General features: G+C 46.2%; 2 protein-coding genes across 3 annotated transcripts in view; one reads left to right on the top strand and one right to left on the bottom strand.

Moving 5' to 3' along the window:
* The window catches only part of LOC144498641 (F-box/LRR-repeat protein 14), a 55,155-nt gene extending 49,354 nt beyond the window's left edge, over positions 1-5,801 (bottom strand). For both annotated transcript variants that reach the window (XM_078220071.1, XM_078220069.1), the window contains exon 1: positions 4,116-5,801. In XM_078220071.1, the coding sequence (XP_078076197.1) occupies positions 4,116-5,309 (1,194 nt within the window). In that variant the 5' untranslated portion in view covers positions 5,310-5,801. The remainder of the gene's footprint in view (positions 1-4,115) is intronic.
* Positions 1-19,962, top strand: part of wnt5b (wingless-type MMTV integration site family, member 5b) — a 127,208-nt gene that overhangs the window by 46,780 nt on the left and 60,466 nt on the right. The window lies entirely within an intron of this gene.

Genomic DNA, 19,962 nt, shown 5'->3' with positions numbered 1-19,962 from the left:
TGGGTGGAATTATTTGACTTCATGTGGGTAGAAACAATTATTTTCCCTTTGGTTACCTCCATTACCGTCAAGACTGTGAACCAATGAGTTTGTAGAAAGTGATTTTAGCATTCAATGCAGTGAGTGGACGTAATACAGGATGAAGTCCAAATCAGTAACAGAACATGACCATACTGGATTATGTATATGCAAAACAAAGGAGTATAGCACTGCTTCACAAACTATTTTCCAATGTCACCCCATTTTAACACTTCACCTTCTCAAGCGCAATTAGGGATGGGCAACAAAGCCAAACTCCTGAAAGTTAATGTAACCCCTGACGCCAGCAACAGCAATAAAGCAGCATAGTAACAACTAGTATATAATTATTGTTTATCTATTATAGGGCAACATATAATCATAATGTGAAGTGTTTTTAAAGTACTTTGTAAAAATGTCTTTTATACGCGTAGATTTCAGCCACATTCTCCATATTCTCTGGTGACAGAGGACTCTGAAGCCCCTCTCCCCCCCTTCCACATCCGTTATAAGCTGCCCCTCGCCCACACCACACACTTCCTCTTCCCAAACCCCCTCCCCTCACCCAGCACCCTTTTCTCAATCCTCCTCCCATCCCTTCTCACTCAACAGACCCTCTTCCCAACTCCCCTCAGACCCAGCAGACCCTCTCAACTCCCTCTACCCCAACTCACTCAAGAGCTCTCCAACCTCCTATCCCTTTCACTCCCTCTTCCCAATTCTTCTTGCACAGCCTCTTCATAGGCTGAGTGGTGGCATTTGGAGTTTGGGCATGAACTCCAAAGGGGCTCTACATTTTGAAGTTCATGGATTACGCCTGGACTTCAAGCATGAGATTGAGCGTATAAACAATCAGAGGTAGAGGCTGAAAAAGCCTTTTCAAGAGTGAATTTCCATACCCTGAAAACTGGAAATTCATCAAACGGCAGAAATTTCTCATTCCTGATATTACAGAATGGAAAAGAAATTCTGTTTTAATCTTGATGCATCTTTTTTTTAAAAAAACTTAGATTGAACTTGTATTTTAACAATCCTTTACATAATTTTAAGACATCAAACATATCCTATCTTCAATAACACAAAGATCTATCATTGGCCATTTGGTGTATACACCATCCTACTGCACACACAAGTCTTCTGTAATCAAGGAATAGTTGTAGATCTAGTATATTTCACTGTCTCTGAATCTATCTTTGGTTAATGAAACTTGACTTAACTGAAATCCCTCTAAGGCAACTTGTGGGTATCATTAGACACCACAACCTGCCCACTGTTGGTTATGTGGTCATGTTACCCTTTTATACACAATATTAATCCAGAGTGGCTGTTAGTGGTCTCTACACATTTGTGGTGTTAACTGATCCTGTGTTAACACAGCACACATTTCATTATGACAAAAGCTATTATTCACAAGTCATGAACAATTTTGCATAATGATTAACTTACAATATTATGTGGGGATGAGGGAAGAACATCTTCAAAAAGGTGAATGTTGGAATATCTGGCATTTTTAAGAATGGGAGAGTGTCCAGGGCACAAATGCCATTTCTTCCCAGCTGCTGGCTGAGGGGTCAGGTAAAGGTATAAAAATTGATTTGTTATTTACTGCAATTACCCTCACCTTGAAGGTGGTAATTAAATGTGGTGAATTTTAAATAATTATATTTCTAATGAAGATGCTAAAGTTTGCAAATAGATCAGTTAAAATTGTGGCTGATAGGAAAATAATTTTAACCAATTGGAGAGAAGTTTGCATTTGACATCCAACTACATAAATACCCTATTTAAGAGATTGGCTGATATCCTCAGGTTAAAAACAATACATTCCTCTTTTTGCCGTCATATCATCTCAATTCTGTTTGCATGTTACCATGTTAAGCAGGTTTTGACATTCCTCACACTGGAGCAGGAGGAAGGGGACCACGGCTAGTAATTTTTGATTTACAGAACATGTAATGGAATATGGTGAGGAGTAGTGACAGTCCTGTGTCACCACCTCCATACCATTTACTTCCACTTCTTAAAATTTTATTTCTGACATGTTCCTGCAAGATTTATATTGTAAAAATATGGTATTTGTTTTGTCTTTTGGTGAATTTGGCCAAAATAGAAAAGATAAAAAATAACCTGTTCCTTTTAAAGGATTTCAGTTCCACTTGATCTGTCATTGAAAAAAATGTAGAGTTGAAAAATGCATTTTCATACAACACCAATCTATGATGGATTGTGGAAGGAACAGTTGGAAGAGGCAACTGGCACATCACCCATCAAAACCTCATGTACAATATGATGGTATTCAGGGCTGCATCAAAAAAGTACTTCTGGCAGCTTGAGGCCATTTCCACCTAAGAAGAAAACCCACCAAAGTAAATTTAGGAGGGTTTATTAAAATGGAGGTTGGAAAATTCCAGACCAAGGGAATCTCAACAAAAATAGGGTTTTTTTTTTAAAAAAAGGAGTCATATTCAACCAAGTTTTTAAGATATTTTGCTATTGTCAGTTGAAAACAAAACACTGGCTTATTAAAAAAATAATCTGGTGAATTAATATGCAAGTGGTTGCTAGACTATTAAAACACTTTTTAAAAAAAGTTATAAAAATCACTTTCACAGTTCAAGTTGCAGTAAATATTAATTTCCCTACCCACGTTTTTAAAAACTGCTGCTGTAAGTTAGTCTTGGAGCAGGCTTGCTTCTGCTTGAAAAGCCGATTAGGCGCACTCAGAAATGGACAGGAATGCTAAAAAAAAAACCTCGGGCAGGCCGAGAATCCTGAGGGAGCTGCATACTAAGCCATTAGGTATGCATGAGCGGACAAGCAGAAAAGGAGAGCGCTGTAGCTTTTTAACTTTGCCCAACAATGCAGCGCCAGCACGGGGCTGGCCCAACCCACCAACCTTCCTTCCTTCCCCGCCCCCCCCCCCTTATTTAAAATGCGCCAGAAATCATCTGGAAGGTTGCAGGATAATGTGTCTAATGTAGAGAGAAAGACCATCCGGGTGAAAAGGAAACCTGATCAGACAGAACAAGGCTCCATAAAGCTGCCCTCGATTACATCTCGTCACTGACAACAAGGCGCCATTGGCCCACTTCCACCACCGTACTTTTCAAAATGATCACACACAATGGGGGCACTGACACTTTTTTTTCCAAAACATACTTCATATTTTCCCGTCTTTATTATATAAATATCAGCTTTTTAACGTTTACTGTAAGAATATAAAACGTTTAAGTATCATTTACAAATTCACATACAGTACAATTCAAATATAGGTTGATCAGCAGGATATTTTTTTTCCTTCAGTAACTAACTGCCTGTCTCTGCATCATGGCCCTGACAGGCATTCAAACCTCAGGAATCGATGATTCTTCACTTGACGTGGTCGCCCTATTTAAGGTAGAACAGGCTTTAATCATTTCTGAAAAGACGGGGGAAATAAGTCCCCCATAACTGTTGTTAAGTGTCGACCGAAAAGAAAAAACCTGTACAGCTGCCAGATCAAGGCGTCTAGATTCCAACTTCAGTTTATTATTTCCTTTGCATAAAACTATATAGTCCGGTGGTTTTTGACTTGGGTGCAGCCAAGTCTACGAAAACCAGCGTCATGTGTGCTTCATAGATTCTTTGTAAAAATGTTTCCAGCCAACTTTTATTTTCATTTCTTTTTGTCCAACAAAAGGGTAGTAACGCTGGAGGCCAACCAGAGCCGGGGAGGGAAAACGTTGCTCTAAGGACAGACCTTAAACTGTGTAACTCCTCAATTTCAGGGCACAAAAGAAAACGAGGTAGCCTTGAATGTGTCTATCAGCAATATGCATATCATCAAAACAAAAGTATAACCAGATTCCAGAAACAGTGACACCATCAAAATTACTTTTTGTTTTTGCTGTGAAAACTATGTTGAAGGATGGGAATACTGCAACTTATTTGATAGCAACGGTGTGGAAATAATTTGCCGTATAATTTACAACAAAACGAACACCACTGTTATAAAGTCATAATTTTTTTGGAGGAATAAAACAGAATACTCCTGTTTTGACAGCAATGGCGGCGATTCTTTAAGTGTTTTTTTAAAAAAACAAAAATTTTCACCTTACTTTTTCACTCTCAGTCATCTGCCAGAGTCCCAAGTTAAGAACTTTAAGGCAGGGCAGTTGCGTTATTCTTTCCAAACCCCGTTTGGTGATTTTTGTGCAGCCGTACAGATCAATGCCTGTCAGCTGGGTCAAGTGGTCAGCTATGAGCTCCAGTCCTTTGTCTGTAATCCGCACACACTGCCCGATATTTAGGGTCCTTAATTCGTGCATCTGCCGGGCCATTTTGTTGATGCCGTCATCACTTATGTGGCAGGAGCAGAGGGAAAGCGACTTGAGCTGGAACAAGCCCTGCGCGATGTAAGCCAGGCTCTGGTCACCTATCTTATCACAGAAGGAAACGTCCAAGCCGCTCAGTCTCAAGCTGCCCATGGCTAAATGCATAATGCCGGTGTCGCTGATGTTATCGCAGGACCTCAGGTTGAGACTCCACAAACTGGTCATGTGTGATAGGTGCAACATACCCGCGTCTGAAATCCCCCCGCAGAAACTCAGGTTAAGCACCTTGAGTTTGGTCAGGCCTTTGGAGATGTGTTTTAGTGAGAGATCCGAGAGTTTCTGGCAGTCCTGTAAAGTCAGATACTCCAGGTTTAAGCAGCCTTCCGCAGCGCTCCTGGTCATTCCAGCCAAATGGCCGATGCCGACGTCCGAGACATGCCGGCAGCTCCTCAAATTGAGGCTCTTGAGTCTGTGCAAGCCCCAGGCAATGAGCAGGAGGCCGGTGTTGGTGATGTTGCTGCAGCCGCCCAGCTCCAGTACCTCCAGGTTCTTGAGGTACTGGGCGATCCGGCCTAGGCTGCTGTCGGTGATCTGCTTGCAGAGGCTCAAGTTGAGCACGTTGAGGGACGGGATCTCCTGCACGAACGCGTGGCCCAGGCCGATGTCAGTCAGGTTGTAGCAGCCGCTGAGGTTGAGGCTCTCGATGTTGGGCATGCCCTGGATCACATAGCTGAGGCTGCGCCGCAGGCTGAGGATCTGGACCCGCCTGATGCCCCGGGCCTGCAGGCTGGGGAAGAGGGAAGGGTTGGCTCGCCTCAGATGCAACTTGGCTTCGACCCCCCTCCAGACGGATTTGTGGTAAGCAGCGTCCCTCCAGGCCGCGCACACTTGCGCCGCTCGCCCTTTGTCCCGTACATCCAGATAGCTGAAGATCATGGCTAAAATCTCCGGGAAGAGACACGAGATGTGCGTCTCCATATTTGTCAGCGGTGTCCCACTGGCCCCTCGCTCTCTTTCTCTCTGTCTCTTTTTTTTGGTCAATCGATCAATTCGCGATCCCCGGGACTGCGTCACGTGACCCGCCTGCTGCTGCTTGCGCAGTCGGATTCAAACTGCAAAAGCTGTCGGCTGCATCGGGAAAAGCAGCTTCACGAGGCTGCCCCCTCGGCCCAGAGGCGCGGCTGCCCATGCATTCTCACCCTGCCTTGCATTACTGTAAAATGCAAAACAAAAAGCAGGCGGCGGAGTTGTATTTTTTTTGTAATGATTACAGCCCCGCTCTGTCCTCCTCCTCCTCCATGGAGCTCTGTCTCTCTCACGCCTGCAGCCCCGGGGCTTCCTGCGGCCTTTGTCTGATCTTTTCAAACCCACTTGGCAGGCGCGCAGCATTTTCCATCGCGGGGGTGTCCCCGGAAATTAAAAGCAGGAGGAAAAAGAACCGCGCTTCCAGAACCCCTACCCCCCGCTCTGCTCAGGGACAGGCCGAGCCGCCGTTTTCACCCTCTTGGCTTTTGTTCGGGGCAGGAACGGCAGACGGTTCCCGGTGTTGAAGCCGCGCTGTCGGCTGCGCTCAGACTCCCCCCGCAGTTCCAGCGCACAGTTGGTCTCGCCCAGATGGAACGGTAAGAATCGTTCCCTAGGTAACCAACTTCTTACAATTCACTTCACTTTGCATTAACCCTGTAGTTGCCGGTTCACAGACCCAGCTCCTCTCACCTGGAAACCCTTAACACCACAGCTCCTCTCACTTGGAAACCCAACATCACGGCTCCTCTCACCTGGGAACCCCAACACCACAGCTCCTCTCACCTGGAAACCCCAACACCACAGCTGCTCTCACGTGGAACCCCCAACACCACAGCTCCTCTTACCTGGAAACCCCAACACCTGGGAACCCTAACACAACAGCTCCTCTCACCTGGAAACCCCAACACAACAGCTCCTCTCACCTGGAAACCTTTAACACCTGGAAACCCCAACACCACAGCTCCTCTCACCTGGAAACCCCAACACCACAGCTCCTCTCACCTGGAAACCCCAATATCACAGCTCCTCTCACCTGGAAATCCCAACACCTGGAAACCCCAACACCACAGCTCCTCTCACCTGGAAACCCCCAACACCACAGCTCCTCTCACCTGAAAACCCCCAACACCACAACTCCTCTCACCTGGAAACCCCCAACACCACAGCTCCTCTCACCTGGAAACCCCAACACCACAGCTGCTCTCACCTGGAAACCCTTAACACCTGGCAACCCCCAACAGCGGTAACCCCCAACACCACAGCTCCTCTCACGTGGAACCCCCAACACCACAGCTCCTCTCACCTGGAAACCCCAACACCTGGGAACCCCAACACAACAGCTCCTCTCACCTGGAAACCTTTAACACCTGGAAACCCCAACACCACAGCTCCTCTCACCTGGAAACCCCCAACACCACAGCTCCTCTCACCTGGAAACCCCAACACCACAGCTGCTCTCACGTGGAACCCCCAACACCACAGCTCCTCTCACCTGGAAACCCCAACACCTGGGAACCCTAACACAACAGCTCCTCTCACCTGGAAACCCCAACACAACAGCTCCTCTCACCTGGAAACCTTTAACACCTGGAAACCCCAACACCACAGCTCCTCTCACCTGGAAACCCCAACACCACAGCTCCTCTCACCTGGAAACCCCAATATCACAGCTCCTCTCACCTGGAAATCCCAACACCTGGAAACCCCAATACCACAGCTCCTCTCACCTGGAAACCCCAATACCACAGCTCCTCTCACCTGGAAACCCCCAACACCACAGCTCCTCTCACCTGGAAACCCCCAACACCACAACTCCTCTCACCTGGAAACCCCCAACACCACGGCTCCTCTCACCTGGAACCCCCAACACCTGGGAAACCCAACACCAGAGCTCCTCTCACCTGGAAACCCTTAACACCTGGCAACCCCCAACAGCGGTAACCCCCAACACCACAGCTCCTCTCACGTGGAACCCCCAACACCACAGCTCCTCTCACCTGGAAACCCCAACACCTGGGAACCCCAACACAACAGCTCCTCTCACCTGGAAACCTTTAACACCTGGAAACCCCAACACCACAGCTCCTCTCACCTGGAAACCCCCAACACCACAGCTCCTCTCACCTGGAAACCCTTAACACCTGGCAACCCCCAACAGCGGTAACCCCCAACACCACAGCTCCTCTCACGTGGAACCCCCAACACCACAGCTCCTCTCACCTGGAAACCCCAACACCTGGGAACCCCAACACAACAGCTCCTCTCACCTGGAAACCTTTAACACCTGGAAACCCCAACACCACAGCTCCTCTCACCTGGAAACCCCCAACACCACAGCTCCTCTCACCTGGAAACCCCAATACCACAGCTCCTCTCACCTGGAAACCCCCAACACCACAGCTCCTCTCACCTGGAAACCCCCAACACCACAACTCCTCTCACCTGGAAACCCCCAACACCACAGCTCCTCTCACCTGGAACCCCCAACACCTGGGAAACCCGACACCAGAGCTCCTCTCACCTGGAAACCTTTAACGCCTGGAAACCCCAACACCACAGCTCCTCTCACCTGGAAACCCCCAACACCACAGCTCCTCTCACCTGGAAACCCAACATCACGGCTCCTCTCACCTGGAAACCCCTAACACCACAGCTCCTCTCACCTGGAAACCCCAACACCTGGAAACCCCAACACCACAGCTCCTCTCACCTGGAAACCCCAATACCACAGCTCCTCTCACCTGGAAACCCCCAACACCACAGCTCCTCTCACCTGGAACACCCAACACCTGGGAAACCCAACACCACAGCTCCTCTCACCTGGAAACCTTTAACGCCTGGAAACCCCAACACCACAGCTCCTCTCACCTGGAAACCCCAACACCACAGCTCCTCTCACCTGGAAACCCCAACACCACAGCTCCTCTCACCTGGAAACCCCGACATCACAACTCCTCTCACCTGGAAACCCCAACACCACAGCTCCTCTCACCTGGAAACCCCTAACACCACAGCTCCTCTCACCTGGAAACCCCAACACCACAGCTCCTCTCACCTGGAAACCCCAATACCACAGCTCCTCTCACCTGGAAACCCCTAACACCACAGCTCCTCTCACCTGAAAACCCCCAACACCACAGCTCCTCTCACATGGAACCCCCAACACCGCAGCTCCTCTCACCTGGAACCCCCAACACCTGGGAACCCGAACACCACAGCTCCTCTCACCTGGAAACCACAGCTCCTCTCACCTGGAAACCTTTAACACCTGGAAACCCCAACACCACAGCTCCTCTCACCTGGAAACCCCGACACTTGGAAACCCCCAAAACCACAGCTTCTCTCACCTGGAAACCCCCAACACCACAGCTCTTCTCATGTTGAACCCCCAACACCACAGCTCCTCTCACCTGGAAACCCCCTACACCTGGAAACCTCCAACACCATAGCTCTTCTCACCTGGAACCTCCAATATCTGGAAACTTCCAACTCCACAGCTCCTCACACTGAGAAGCTCCCACACCTGGAAAGCTCACCCGAAAACCCCCAAAACCTGGGAAGCCCCAAAACCTGGGAACCCCCAACATTACCAAAGGGGCAGTAGTGTGTGCACTTCTCATTGTCAAGTTATTTTCTGCTTAAATGAAAACTTAACGCATTCCCGAGTGTAAATAGATCAAATGCTACAAAATACAGATTTTATGATTCAGCCGGCAGCCCTCAGCTTTTCCCAGTTTATTTTGTTAAAAACATAAAAGGACACTTGACACAAGTAACCATAGTCACAATATGAAGCTAAAATTGTGATCCCATCTTGCAGTTATGCTGCTCCTAGCATTTGACGCCAATCTGCTCGTCAGATGAACTGCACGAGTTGTGGCTAACGGCGTGTTCTGAAGAAAACTTTAACTCAAATGTTTCTCTCTCCACAGATACCGTCAGGCCTGTTGAGTAATTCTGGAATTTTCTGCTTTTATTTCAGATTTCCAGTATCCGCTGTACTTTGCTTTAGTACCTAGTTACAATATTTTTTAACCCGAAATAGGGCATACATTGGTACAGATTTACAACCCTGAAAAAAATCAACAACATTATATTTTCCTAATTTGCTGCAATGGGTGTTGATTCCCCAGCTAATGCCCATATGTGTTATTCCCCATTAACTTTATCAATTGTGATTTAACTGAAACAAATTTGTATTTCATATCAAATCATCAGTTTTCATAATATCTTGAACTTATATCCTGGACATATTACCACAGATCACACAATAAATGTTCTTTACTGTTTGAAGAGCCGCTCCTTAACTCCAGCCAATATAGAAGAAACTCGTTGTGATTAAGGTGTGAAACTACAGCCATGTTATCATTTTGAACATTTGCTAACATCAAAGAGTTAACTTTAAAAAAAGGACTGGAGACATCGTGGGGCCTTTAGAGGGACTGGCAGGGGAGGAGACAGCAACCAGTGTCTTATCAGAGCGCGTGTGCAACACCTTCAAATTGGCCCGAGGACGCTAATGGTGGGGTGGGGGGGGGGGGGGGGGGGGCGGTTGTGCTGGGCCAGTGCAAAAATAAAAATTCAAATGACACAAAATGAACAATGCTTGTACCCTAATGATTGCAGTACAATCTTATCAGTGTATTCCATTTCTGTGCATATGTGTGATAACATGTTGGGAGTGGGGTGAGAATTGCAGTAGATACAGGTGGTATAAAACTGTTCACCCACCATCAATAGGAAGGCATTTAAAAACATCTAGATAATGTGCTTTTGGAATTACAGACATTTTAGGGAGCAGTAAGATACAAACATAAGTTTATCACTATATTTCCCTTAAGTTAGATATATATAGACAAATAATAGTTGATTTTATTGAAGAGAGCAAGGCAAGTGATACTGGAGATGAGGGGTTTGGATTATGAGGAGAGGCTGAGGAGATTGGGTTTGTACTCGTTGGAGTTTAGAAGGATGAGGGGGGATCTTATGGAGACTTATAAGATAATGCGGGGGCTGGATAGAGTGGAGGCGGAGAGATTCTTTCCACTTAGTAAGGAAGTTAAAACTAGAGGACACAGCCTCAAAATAAGGGGGGGTCGGTTTAAGACAGAGTTGAGGAGGAACTTCTTCTCCCAGAGGGTGGTGAATCTCTGGAATTCTCTGCCCACTGAGGTGGTGGAGGCTACCTCGCTGAATATGTTTAAGGCGCGGATGGATGGATTCCTGATCGGTAAGGGAATTAAGGGTTATGGGGATCAGGCGGGTAAGTGGTACTGATCCACGTCAGATCAGCCATGATCTTATTGAATGGCGGGGCAGGCTCGAGGGGCTAGATGGCCTACTCCTGCTCCTATTTCTTATGTTCTTAAGTAGGAGTTTACATACAAACATACGGACAAGGAGCAGGAGTAGACCATTTGACCCCTCCAACTTGCTTTGCTATTTAATAAAATCATGGCAGATCTGATAACATCCACCTAGCCCGATAACCTATCACCCCCCACCACCCCCACCGTCCACTTTGCTTACCTAGAATCTATCCACCTGGGCCTTAAAAATATTCAAAGACTCTGCTTCCACCACCTTTTGAGGAAGAGAGTTCCAAAGACTCATGACCCTCTGAGAGAAACAAATCCATCCCTGTTCCATTTTAAATGGGTGACCCCTTATTTTTAAACAATGACCCCTTGTTCTAGATTCTCCCACAAGAGGAAACGTCCTGTCCATAACCAGCCTGTCAAGACACTTCAGGAGCTTGTAGGTTTCAATCAAGTTTCCTCTTACTCTTCTAAACTCCAGCAGATACAAGCTTAGCCTGTCTAACTTTTCCTTATAAGACAACCTGCCCAGACCAGGTACTAGTCTGGTAAACCTTCTCTGAACTGCTTCAAACACATTTACATCCTTCACTAAATAAGGTGACCAATACTGTCCACAGTACTCCAAATATGGTCTCACTGCTGTACAACTGAAGCATACTATTCGTAGAATCCCTATAGTGCAAAGGAGGCCATTTGGCCCACCAAGTCTGCACTGATTCTCTGACAGAACATCTTATCCAGGCCCTATCCCTGTAACCCCACATATTTACCCTGCTAACCCCCCTAACCTACACATCCTGGGACACGAAGGGGCAATTTAGCATGGCCAATCAACCTAACCTGCACATCTTTGGAGGGAGGAAACTGGAGCACCCAAGGAAAACCCACAAAGACACAGGGGGAATGTGGAATGTGCAAACTCCACACAGACAGTTACCCAAGGCCTGAAGTTAACCTGGGTCCCTGGAGCTGTGAGGCAGCAGTGCTAACTGCTGTGCCGCCCTCCATACCATCCCTACTTCCCTTCACAATAAATTATAACATTCTGCTAACTTTCCTAATTACTCGCTGTACCTGCATACTAGCCTTTTGTGATTCCTGTATTAAGACACCCAGATCCCTCTGCATCTCAGAGCTTTGCAATCTCTCACAATTTAGATAATATGCTTATTTTTGTCTTGCCAAAATGGAGAATTTCACATTTCCCCACAATATACTCAATTTCCCAGATCTTTGGCCACCGATGTATCTTTTTGTGGCCTCCTTATGTCTTCTTCACAGCTTACGCTTCTCACTTTCTTTGTGTCATCAACAAATTTGGCAACCATCCCTTCAATCCCTTCATCCAAGTAATTTATATAAATTGTAAATAGTTGAGGACCCAGCACTGATCCCTGTGGGACACCATTTGTTACATCTTGCTAACCTGAAAAAGATCAATTTGTGCCTACTCTCTGCTTCCTGTTAGCCAGCCAATCTTTTATCCATGCTAATATGTCACTCCCCCCTTCCCCATGTGTTTTTATTTTCCACAATAATCTTTGATGAGTTTACATAAGCAAATGCTGAATGCAAAAGAAATTATTCTCCAGTAAGTTTCAGTAATGATTCAGGTGGTTTATTCAAGCCATAAGTTTTATCTTTACTTCAATGTAATGAATACACACTCTTTTTCCCTCTCGACTTCCCCTACACAGTGAGAGAAGGTGACAAGTGTCTGTCCAAATGTCATACTAGTGGTTGTAAGAAGGAACCACAGCAAATCATCAATCTTGTCGTTTTTGAAGTTGTTACTGTTAATAAACTTTAATGGGAATAAATAATAGACTGTCCCTTTTGGGTTGTCCTGGATAAACAACATCTCCAACTTCAAGGGCGGAATCTTGTTGGGGAATTGATGTCTTGTCTATTGGCTGAAAAGCCATCAAGAGACCTGTGTTGCCTTTTTTTTGGGAAGGTCCACTGAACGACACACCAATCAAGTAGTGGTGTGGCCAGCAGTGACCCTTCCTCCGGAATCAAGACTCTGGGGCAAAAGTCTCACCTACCAAGAGCTGCCACCAGTCAGAGGCCGGCAGCTTTTGTACTCAGCAGTACCACTGGAGAGGCTGGAAGGACAGGCACCAGAGTCCCAGAATTGCACAGTGAAATAATATTGGGGGGTGGGGGGGGGGGGGGGGGGGGGGGAAGGGGGGTTGTAAGGAGGGCAGTGCAAAGTAGTTGGCGGCAAGGGCAGAGGATTGCTCTTAGCAGGCTCCCCACATCCTTGTGTCTAGTCCCTCAACCAGGTGCTGACTGCCTTTGATCGAGGGATTACCCCTGCTCCCACGCCAAGGAGGTGATAAAGTAATAAACTGGCCGCACTGTTTTAGCTGCCATGCACGTTAGAAGGATGAGGTCCTTAACTGGTCATAAATTGGCCACTTTAGGCCCTTAATTGGCAGTGGGGCAAGAAGGTTGACCTATGGGTCTTCATGCCCAGAACCTAATTCTGCAAAGATGGGAATGCGACAGAATCATGTACGCCATAATCCTGTCTAATTAAATGTTCTTCCCCACCAGAGATTGCAGAAGATTCCACCTTAAGGATTAGCTAACTCATGTTTAATACTACTGGTAATTTTACACTTGACAATTTCAAACTGAAATCCTATCAAACAAAGTTATTCAGAAACAATAGTTCACTAACCTCACTACCCCCTCCTTACTAAATTAGAATATGTGCTCCACTTTTGTTTGTACAGCTGCTTCATCAATGACTGTCCTTTCATCATAAGGTCAGAAGTGGGGATGTTCGCTGATGATTGCACAATGTTCAGCACCATTTGCAACTCCTCAGAAACTGAGGCAGTTTTTGTCCAAATGCAGCAAGACCTGGACAATAAACTCCCCCCCCCCCCCCCCACCCCACACATGCACACACACAATCAACATCTTGAAGGTTACCATTGATCAGAAACTGAACTGAACTAGCCATATAAATACTGTGGGTGTAAGTGTAGGTCAGATGCTAGAAATCCTGTGGTGAGGAGAGTCATAGAGGTTTACAGCATGGAAACAGGCCCTTCGGCCCAACCCATCCATGCCGCCCTTTTTTAAAAACCCCTAAACTAGTCCCAATTGCCTGCATTTGGCCCATATCCCTTTATACCCATCTTACCCATGTGAGTGTCTAAACGCTTTTTAAAAGACAAAATTGTACCCGCCTCTACTACTACCTCTGGCAGCTTGTTCCAGACACTCAACACCCTCTGTGTGAAAAAATTGCCCCTCTGGATCCTTTTCTATCTTTCCCCTCTCACCTTAAACCTATGCGCTCTAGCTTTAGAATCCCCTACCTTTGGGAAAAGATATTGACTATCTAGCTGATCTATGCCCCTCATTATTTTATAGACCTCTATAAGATCACTCCTCTGCCTGCTACGCTCCAGAGAAAGAAGTCCCAGTCCATCCAGCCTTTCCTTATAACTCAAACCATCAAGTTCCGGTAGCATCCTAGTCTCTTCTGCACTCTTTCTAGTTTCATAATATCTTTTCTATAATAGGGTGACCAGAACCCTATTATATTCCAAGTATGGCCGTACCAATGTCTTGTACAACTTCAACAAGGCATCCCAACTCCTGTATTCAATGTTCTGACCAATGAAACCAAGCATGCTAAATGCCTTCTTCACCACTCTGTCCACCTGTGACTCCACTTTCAAGGAACTATGAACCGGTACCCCTAGATCTTTTTGTTCTGTAACTCTCCCCAACGCCCTACCATTAACTGAGTAAGTCCTGCCCTGGTTCAATCTACCAAAATGCATCACCTATCATTTATCTAAATTAAACTCCATCTACCATTTATCAGCCCACTGGCCCAATTGATCAAGATCCTGTTGCAATCCTAGATAACCTTCGTTGTCCACTATGCCACCAATCTTGATGTCATCTGCAAACTTACTAACCATGCCTCCTAAATTCCCATCCAAATCATTAATATAAATGACAAATAACAATGGACCCAGCACTGATCCCTGAGGCACACCGCTGGTCACAAGTCTCCAGTTTGAAAAACAACCCTCTATAACCACCCTCTGGCTTCTGTCATCAAGATGTGGAGATGCTGGCGTTGGACTGGGGTGAACACAGTAAGAAGTCTCACAACACCAGGTTAAAGTCCAACAGGTTTATTTGGTAGCAAATAAACCCGTTGGACTTTAACCTGGTGTTGTGAGACTTCTTATTCTGTCATCAAGCCAGTTTTGTATCCATTTAGCTACCTCACCCTGGATCCAGTGAGATTTAACCTTATGCAACGACCTACCATGCGGTACCTTGTCAAAGGCCTTGCTAAAGTCCATGTAGACAACATCAACTGCACTGCCCTCATCTACCTTCTTTGTTACCCCTTCAAAAAACTCAAATTTGTGAGACATGATTTTCCACTCACAAAACCATGCTGACTGTCCCTAATCAGTCCTTGCCTCTCTAAATGCCTGTAGATCCTATCTCTCAAAATACCTTCCAACAACTTACCTACCACAAATGTGAGGCTCACCGGCCTGTAGTTCCCAGGCTTTTCCCTGCAGCCCTTTTTAAACAAAGGCACAACGTTTGCCACTCTCCAATCTTCAGGCACCTCACCTGTGACTATCGATGATTCAAATATCTCTGCTAGGGACCCGCAATTTCCTCCCTAGCCTCCCACAATGTCCTGGGATACACTTCATCAGGTCCTGGGGATTTATCTACTTTAATGCGCTTTAAGACTTCCAGCACCTCTTTCTCTGTAATATGTACACTCCTCAAGACATCACTATTTATTTCCCCAAGTTCCCTAACATCCATGCTTTTCTCAACAGTAAATACTGATGAGAAATATTCATTTAGGATCTCATCCATCTCTTGTGGATCCACACATAGATATCCTTGTTGATCCTTAAGAGGCCCTACTCTCTCCCTAGTTACTCTTTTGGCCTTTATGTATTTGTAGAAGCGCTTTGGATTCTCCTTTGCCTTATCTGCCAAAACAACCTTGTGTCCCCTTTTTGCCCTCCTGATTTCTTTCTTAACTCACCTCCTGATTTCCCAAAGCCTGTCCACCAAGTACATGGCTCAGGTCAGGAATTTGATGGAATACTCTCCACTTGACTGGATGAGTACAGCTCCAACAACACTCAAAAAGCTCGGCACCATCTAGGACAAAGCAGCTTGTTTGATTGGCACTCTATGCACAAACATTCACTCCCTCTACCACCGATGCATAGTGCAGCCGTGTGTATCATCTGCATGATGCACTGCAGAACTCACCAAACCTACTGAGCCAACACTTTCCAAACTCACAACCACTAGCATCTAGAAGGTCAAGGGCAACAGACACATGGGAACACCACCAAGCCACTCACCATTCTGACTTCATTCAATGTCATTGGGTCAAAATCCTGTGCTATTAATATATTTCATGTTTAAGGTGGGACTGCTTTAAGAGTCAGTGTTTTTCTACAGGGAGTCAGTTTGTTTGGGAAAGAATGCAACAGATGCTGAGAAAGCAAGCTCATTTTAGCCATGTAAGTGTTTGTTTAGCAGAAGGCTTAATGAAATGTTTTTTAATTAAAACAATAGAAGGTACATTAGGTAAACAGGGACAGTCGTGTGATTCTAGAAATAGGAGGAACAAGGCTTGTAGGAAAAATCAGTTTAATTTTCATTTGTTGCTGTATGGAGCTAGTAGAAAGAAAAGGTCCTCCCTCTCACTTTCTCCAGATGTTTTCTCAAAGCACTAAGGTTAAAGCAAGTATGCCTGGGTTTTGCTAACTATGTTTAAAGTGTGTTTTAAGTCTATAAAATAAATATTGCTTGATTGGAACTGATATAGTGATAAGTTGAAATTCAGAATTGTTTCCTTTCATTTTAACTATTGTTCAACTGCTGAAGGTTAAGTTAATTAATTGGTTATAGTTAAACTGTGCAGTTAAATAAAGTTTATTTTGATAAGTGTTCCCTAGTTTGTCAGTAGAATCATGCCTGGAGTGTAACATCCGAGCCTCACATTTATCCCAAAATAGAAAAATTGTTGGAGTCTAGTCTGGCTTCATAATATACCCTGGGATTCTGATTCGGCATCCTAACAATATGGACTGCACTGCAGCAGTTCAGATAGGCAACTCATAACCACTTTCTCAAGGGCAATTAGGGATGGACAATAAATGCTGACTGCCCAAGTGGCACCCACATCCCTTGGATGAATTTTAAAAGTGTTTTAATTTGCTGCACCTTAAAGCAAATTAATATTTGCTTTCTTTTGGAAATCTTTGCAAAGAAAAATTATTGACAGTATCTCATAGAGTTGAGTGAAATGTAGACTTATAATACAAGTGGGGTGTTGAGAGGTTTCCGAAAAATGTAAGAACAGACCTAGACTGTACAATCCTTTGAGCCTATTCTGCTGTTCATATCATGTTGATCTTCAGCCTCAGGTCCACTTTCCTGTTCACTCCTCATCCCTTGGTCACCTTGAGAGACCAAAAATATATCTATCTCAACCTTAACCGTACTCAATGAGCAAGCAACTGTAACCCTCCAGGTAGAGAATTCCAAAGATTTACAACACTTTCAATGAAGAAACTTCTCACAGCTCAGGCCTAAATGATCAGTTCACTATTTTGCTCAGGTGCATTCATGACAGTCATTGGAAAGTGTGTGGGGACAATCTTACCGGCTCACCACATTGGTCGATCGGCGTAGCGAGCTGGCAAGATAGGGCAAGAGGCAAAAAATTGGGTTTGTGCCCAGTTTCTCGCCTCTTGCAATCTTGCCAGCCCCATTTTGCCGGCAAAAATCAGTCTCGCACTCAGGAAGGGTATGATGCTGATTTCAATATTAATTACATGTTTTACATGTCACTGTCCGTGCTCACTTACCTTAGCCCCCTCACTAGCCCCCTCGCTAGTCGAGGTCCTCACTGGCGAGGATCACAGATGGTCTCCATCAACGGGGACCAGACATGATGGCCTCACCGTTGGGACTGGAGGCTATTGAAGCCCCTGTATGGTTGGGGGCAGTACCCATGGGACAATGCCAGCCCAGCACCCTGGCACTGGCACCCTGGCCAGTGCCTTCCCATCAGGCACCTTGGCATTGCCAGCCTGGCACCCTGGCTGTGCCAAAGAGGTGGGGCCTGTGGGGTGGTGCTGATGAGGTAGAGCCTGGTGAGGGGAAGCTCAATAAGAGGGGAGGGTAGGGGTTAAATCTGCAGTGGAGTGGTGTTGATCGGGGATGGGGGTGGGTGCAACGATTGGGAGCTGGGGTTGGTGATTGTAGAGGTGGGGGGGGGGCACTTGGCTGGGGTGGTGATTGGAGGTAGAGGGGGGGGATGTCTGTGGGGTGTGTGACAGATCTCCCAGTGTATTGAGTACACAGTGTACGCAATATACTGGGAAGTTGGGGCACTTGTGCAATGGTGTCCCTGGGGCTCAGGCGAGATGAGGCTCCACCCCCTCCCCACTGCCGAGATTTGCATAACAACTTCTGTATTACACAGAGTGCTATAAATTCCCACTACTTACCTCACTGAAAAAACTGGCGAGAAAACCTACCGTCTTCTTGCACGTTTGACACAATTTTTTTTGGAGTAAATTCCACCCCTTATACTTGAGTAAAAGCGGAATACTCGAGATTCCCTAGCTACTTATTTGTAAGAAAGTCTTCAACTGGATGTCTCATAGTGCTGTCCAGCCAGTGAAATACTTTTTGAAATATGGTCACTGTTGGTATGAAGGAAATGATGTGGAGATGCCGGTGTTGGACTGGGGTAAGCACAGTAAGAAGTCTCACAACACCAGGTTAAAGTCCAACAGGTTTATTTGGTAGCAAATACCATAAGCTTTCGGAGCTTGCTGCTCCTTCGTCAGATGGAGTGGTCTCTGTTCTCCAACAGTTCACAGACACAGAAATCAAGTTACAGAATACTAATTAGAATGCAAATCTCTACAGCCAGCCAGGTCTTAAAAGGTACAGATAATGTGGTTGGAAGGAACATTAAACACAGGTTAAAGAGATGTGTATTGTCTCTAGACAGAACAGCTGGTGAGGTTACGCAAGACCAGGGGCAAGCTGTGGGGGTTACTGATAATGTGACATAAATCCAACATCCCGGTTTAGGCCATCCTCATGTGTGCGGAACTTGGCTATCAGTTTCTGCTCAGCGACTCTGCGCTGTCGTGTGTCGTGAAGGCCGCCTTGGAGAACGCTTACCTGAAGATCCAAGGCTGAATGCCCGTGACTGCTGAAGTGCTCCCCCACAGGAAGAGAACAGTCTTGCCTGGTGATTGTCGAGCGGTCTTCATTCATCCGTTGTCGTAGCGTCTGCATGGTTTCCCCAATGTACCATGCCTCGGGACATCCTTTCCTGCAGCGTATCAGGTAGACAACGTTGGCCGAGTTGCAAGAGTATGTACCGTATACCTGGTAGATGGTGTTCTCACGTGAGATGATGGCATCCATGTCGATGATCCGGCACGTCTTGCAGAGGTTGCTGTGGCAGGTTTGTGTGGTGTCATGGTCACTGTTCTCCTGAAGGCTGGGTAGTTTGCTGCGGACAATGGTCTGTTTGAGGTTGCGTGGTTGTTTGAAGGCAAGAAGTGGGGGTGTGGGGATGGCCTTGGCGAGATGTTCGTCTTCATCAATGACATGTTGAAGGCTCCGGAGGAGATGCCATAGCTTCTCCGCTCCGGGGAAGTACTGGACGACGAAGGGTACTCTGTCCACCGTGTCCCGTGTTTGTCTTCTGAGGAGGTCGGTGCGGTTTTTCGCTGTGGCGCGTCGGAACTGTTGATCGATGAGTCGAGCGCCATATCCTGTGAAAAAAAAGGTTGGATCCCATGGGATAAAGGGGGAGGTGGCTAGATGGGTGGAGAACTGGCTTGGTCATAGAAGACAGAGGGTGGTAGTGGAAGGGTCTTTTTCCGGCTGGAGGCCTGTGACTAGTGGTGTACCGCAGGGCTCTGTATTGGGACCTCTGCTGTTTGTGATTTATATAAATGATCTGGAAGAAGGAGTAACTGGGGTGATCAGTAAGTTTGCGGACGACACAAAACTGGCAGGACTTGCAGATAGTGAGGAACATTGTCAGAGGCTACAGAAGGATAGAGATAGGCTGGAAATTTGGGCAAGGAAATGGCAGATGGAGTTCAATCCTGATAAATGCGAAGTGATGCATTTTGGTGGGAATAATGTAGGGAGGAGCTACACGATAAATGGAAGAACCATAAAGGGTGTAGAGACGCAGAGGGACCTGGGTG

This window comes from Mustelus asterias, chromosome 9 (genome assembly GCF_964213995.1).
Source record: "Mustelus asterias chromosome 9, sMusAst1.hap1.1, whole genome shotgun sequence".
In the NCBI taxonomy this organism is placed as follows: Eukaryota; Metazoa; Chordata; class Chondrichthyes; order Carcharhiniformes; family Triakidae; genus Mustelus; species Mustelus asterias.
The sequence above is the reverse complement of the archived record's forward strand: the minus strand, read 5'-3'. Positions and strand labels throughout refer to the sequence as shown.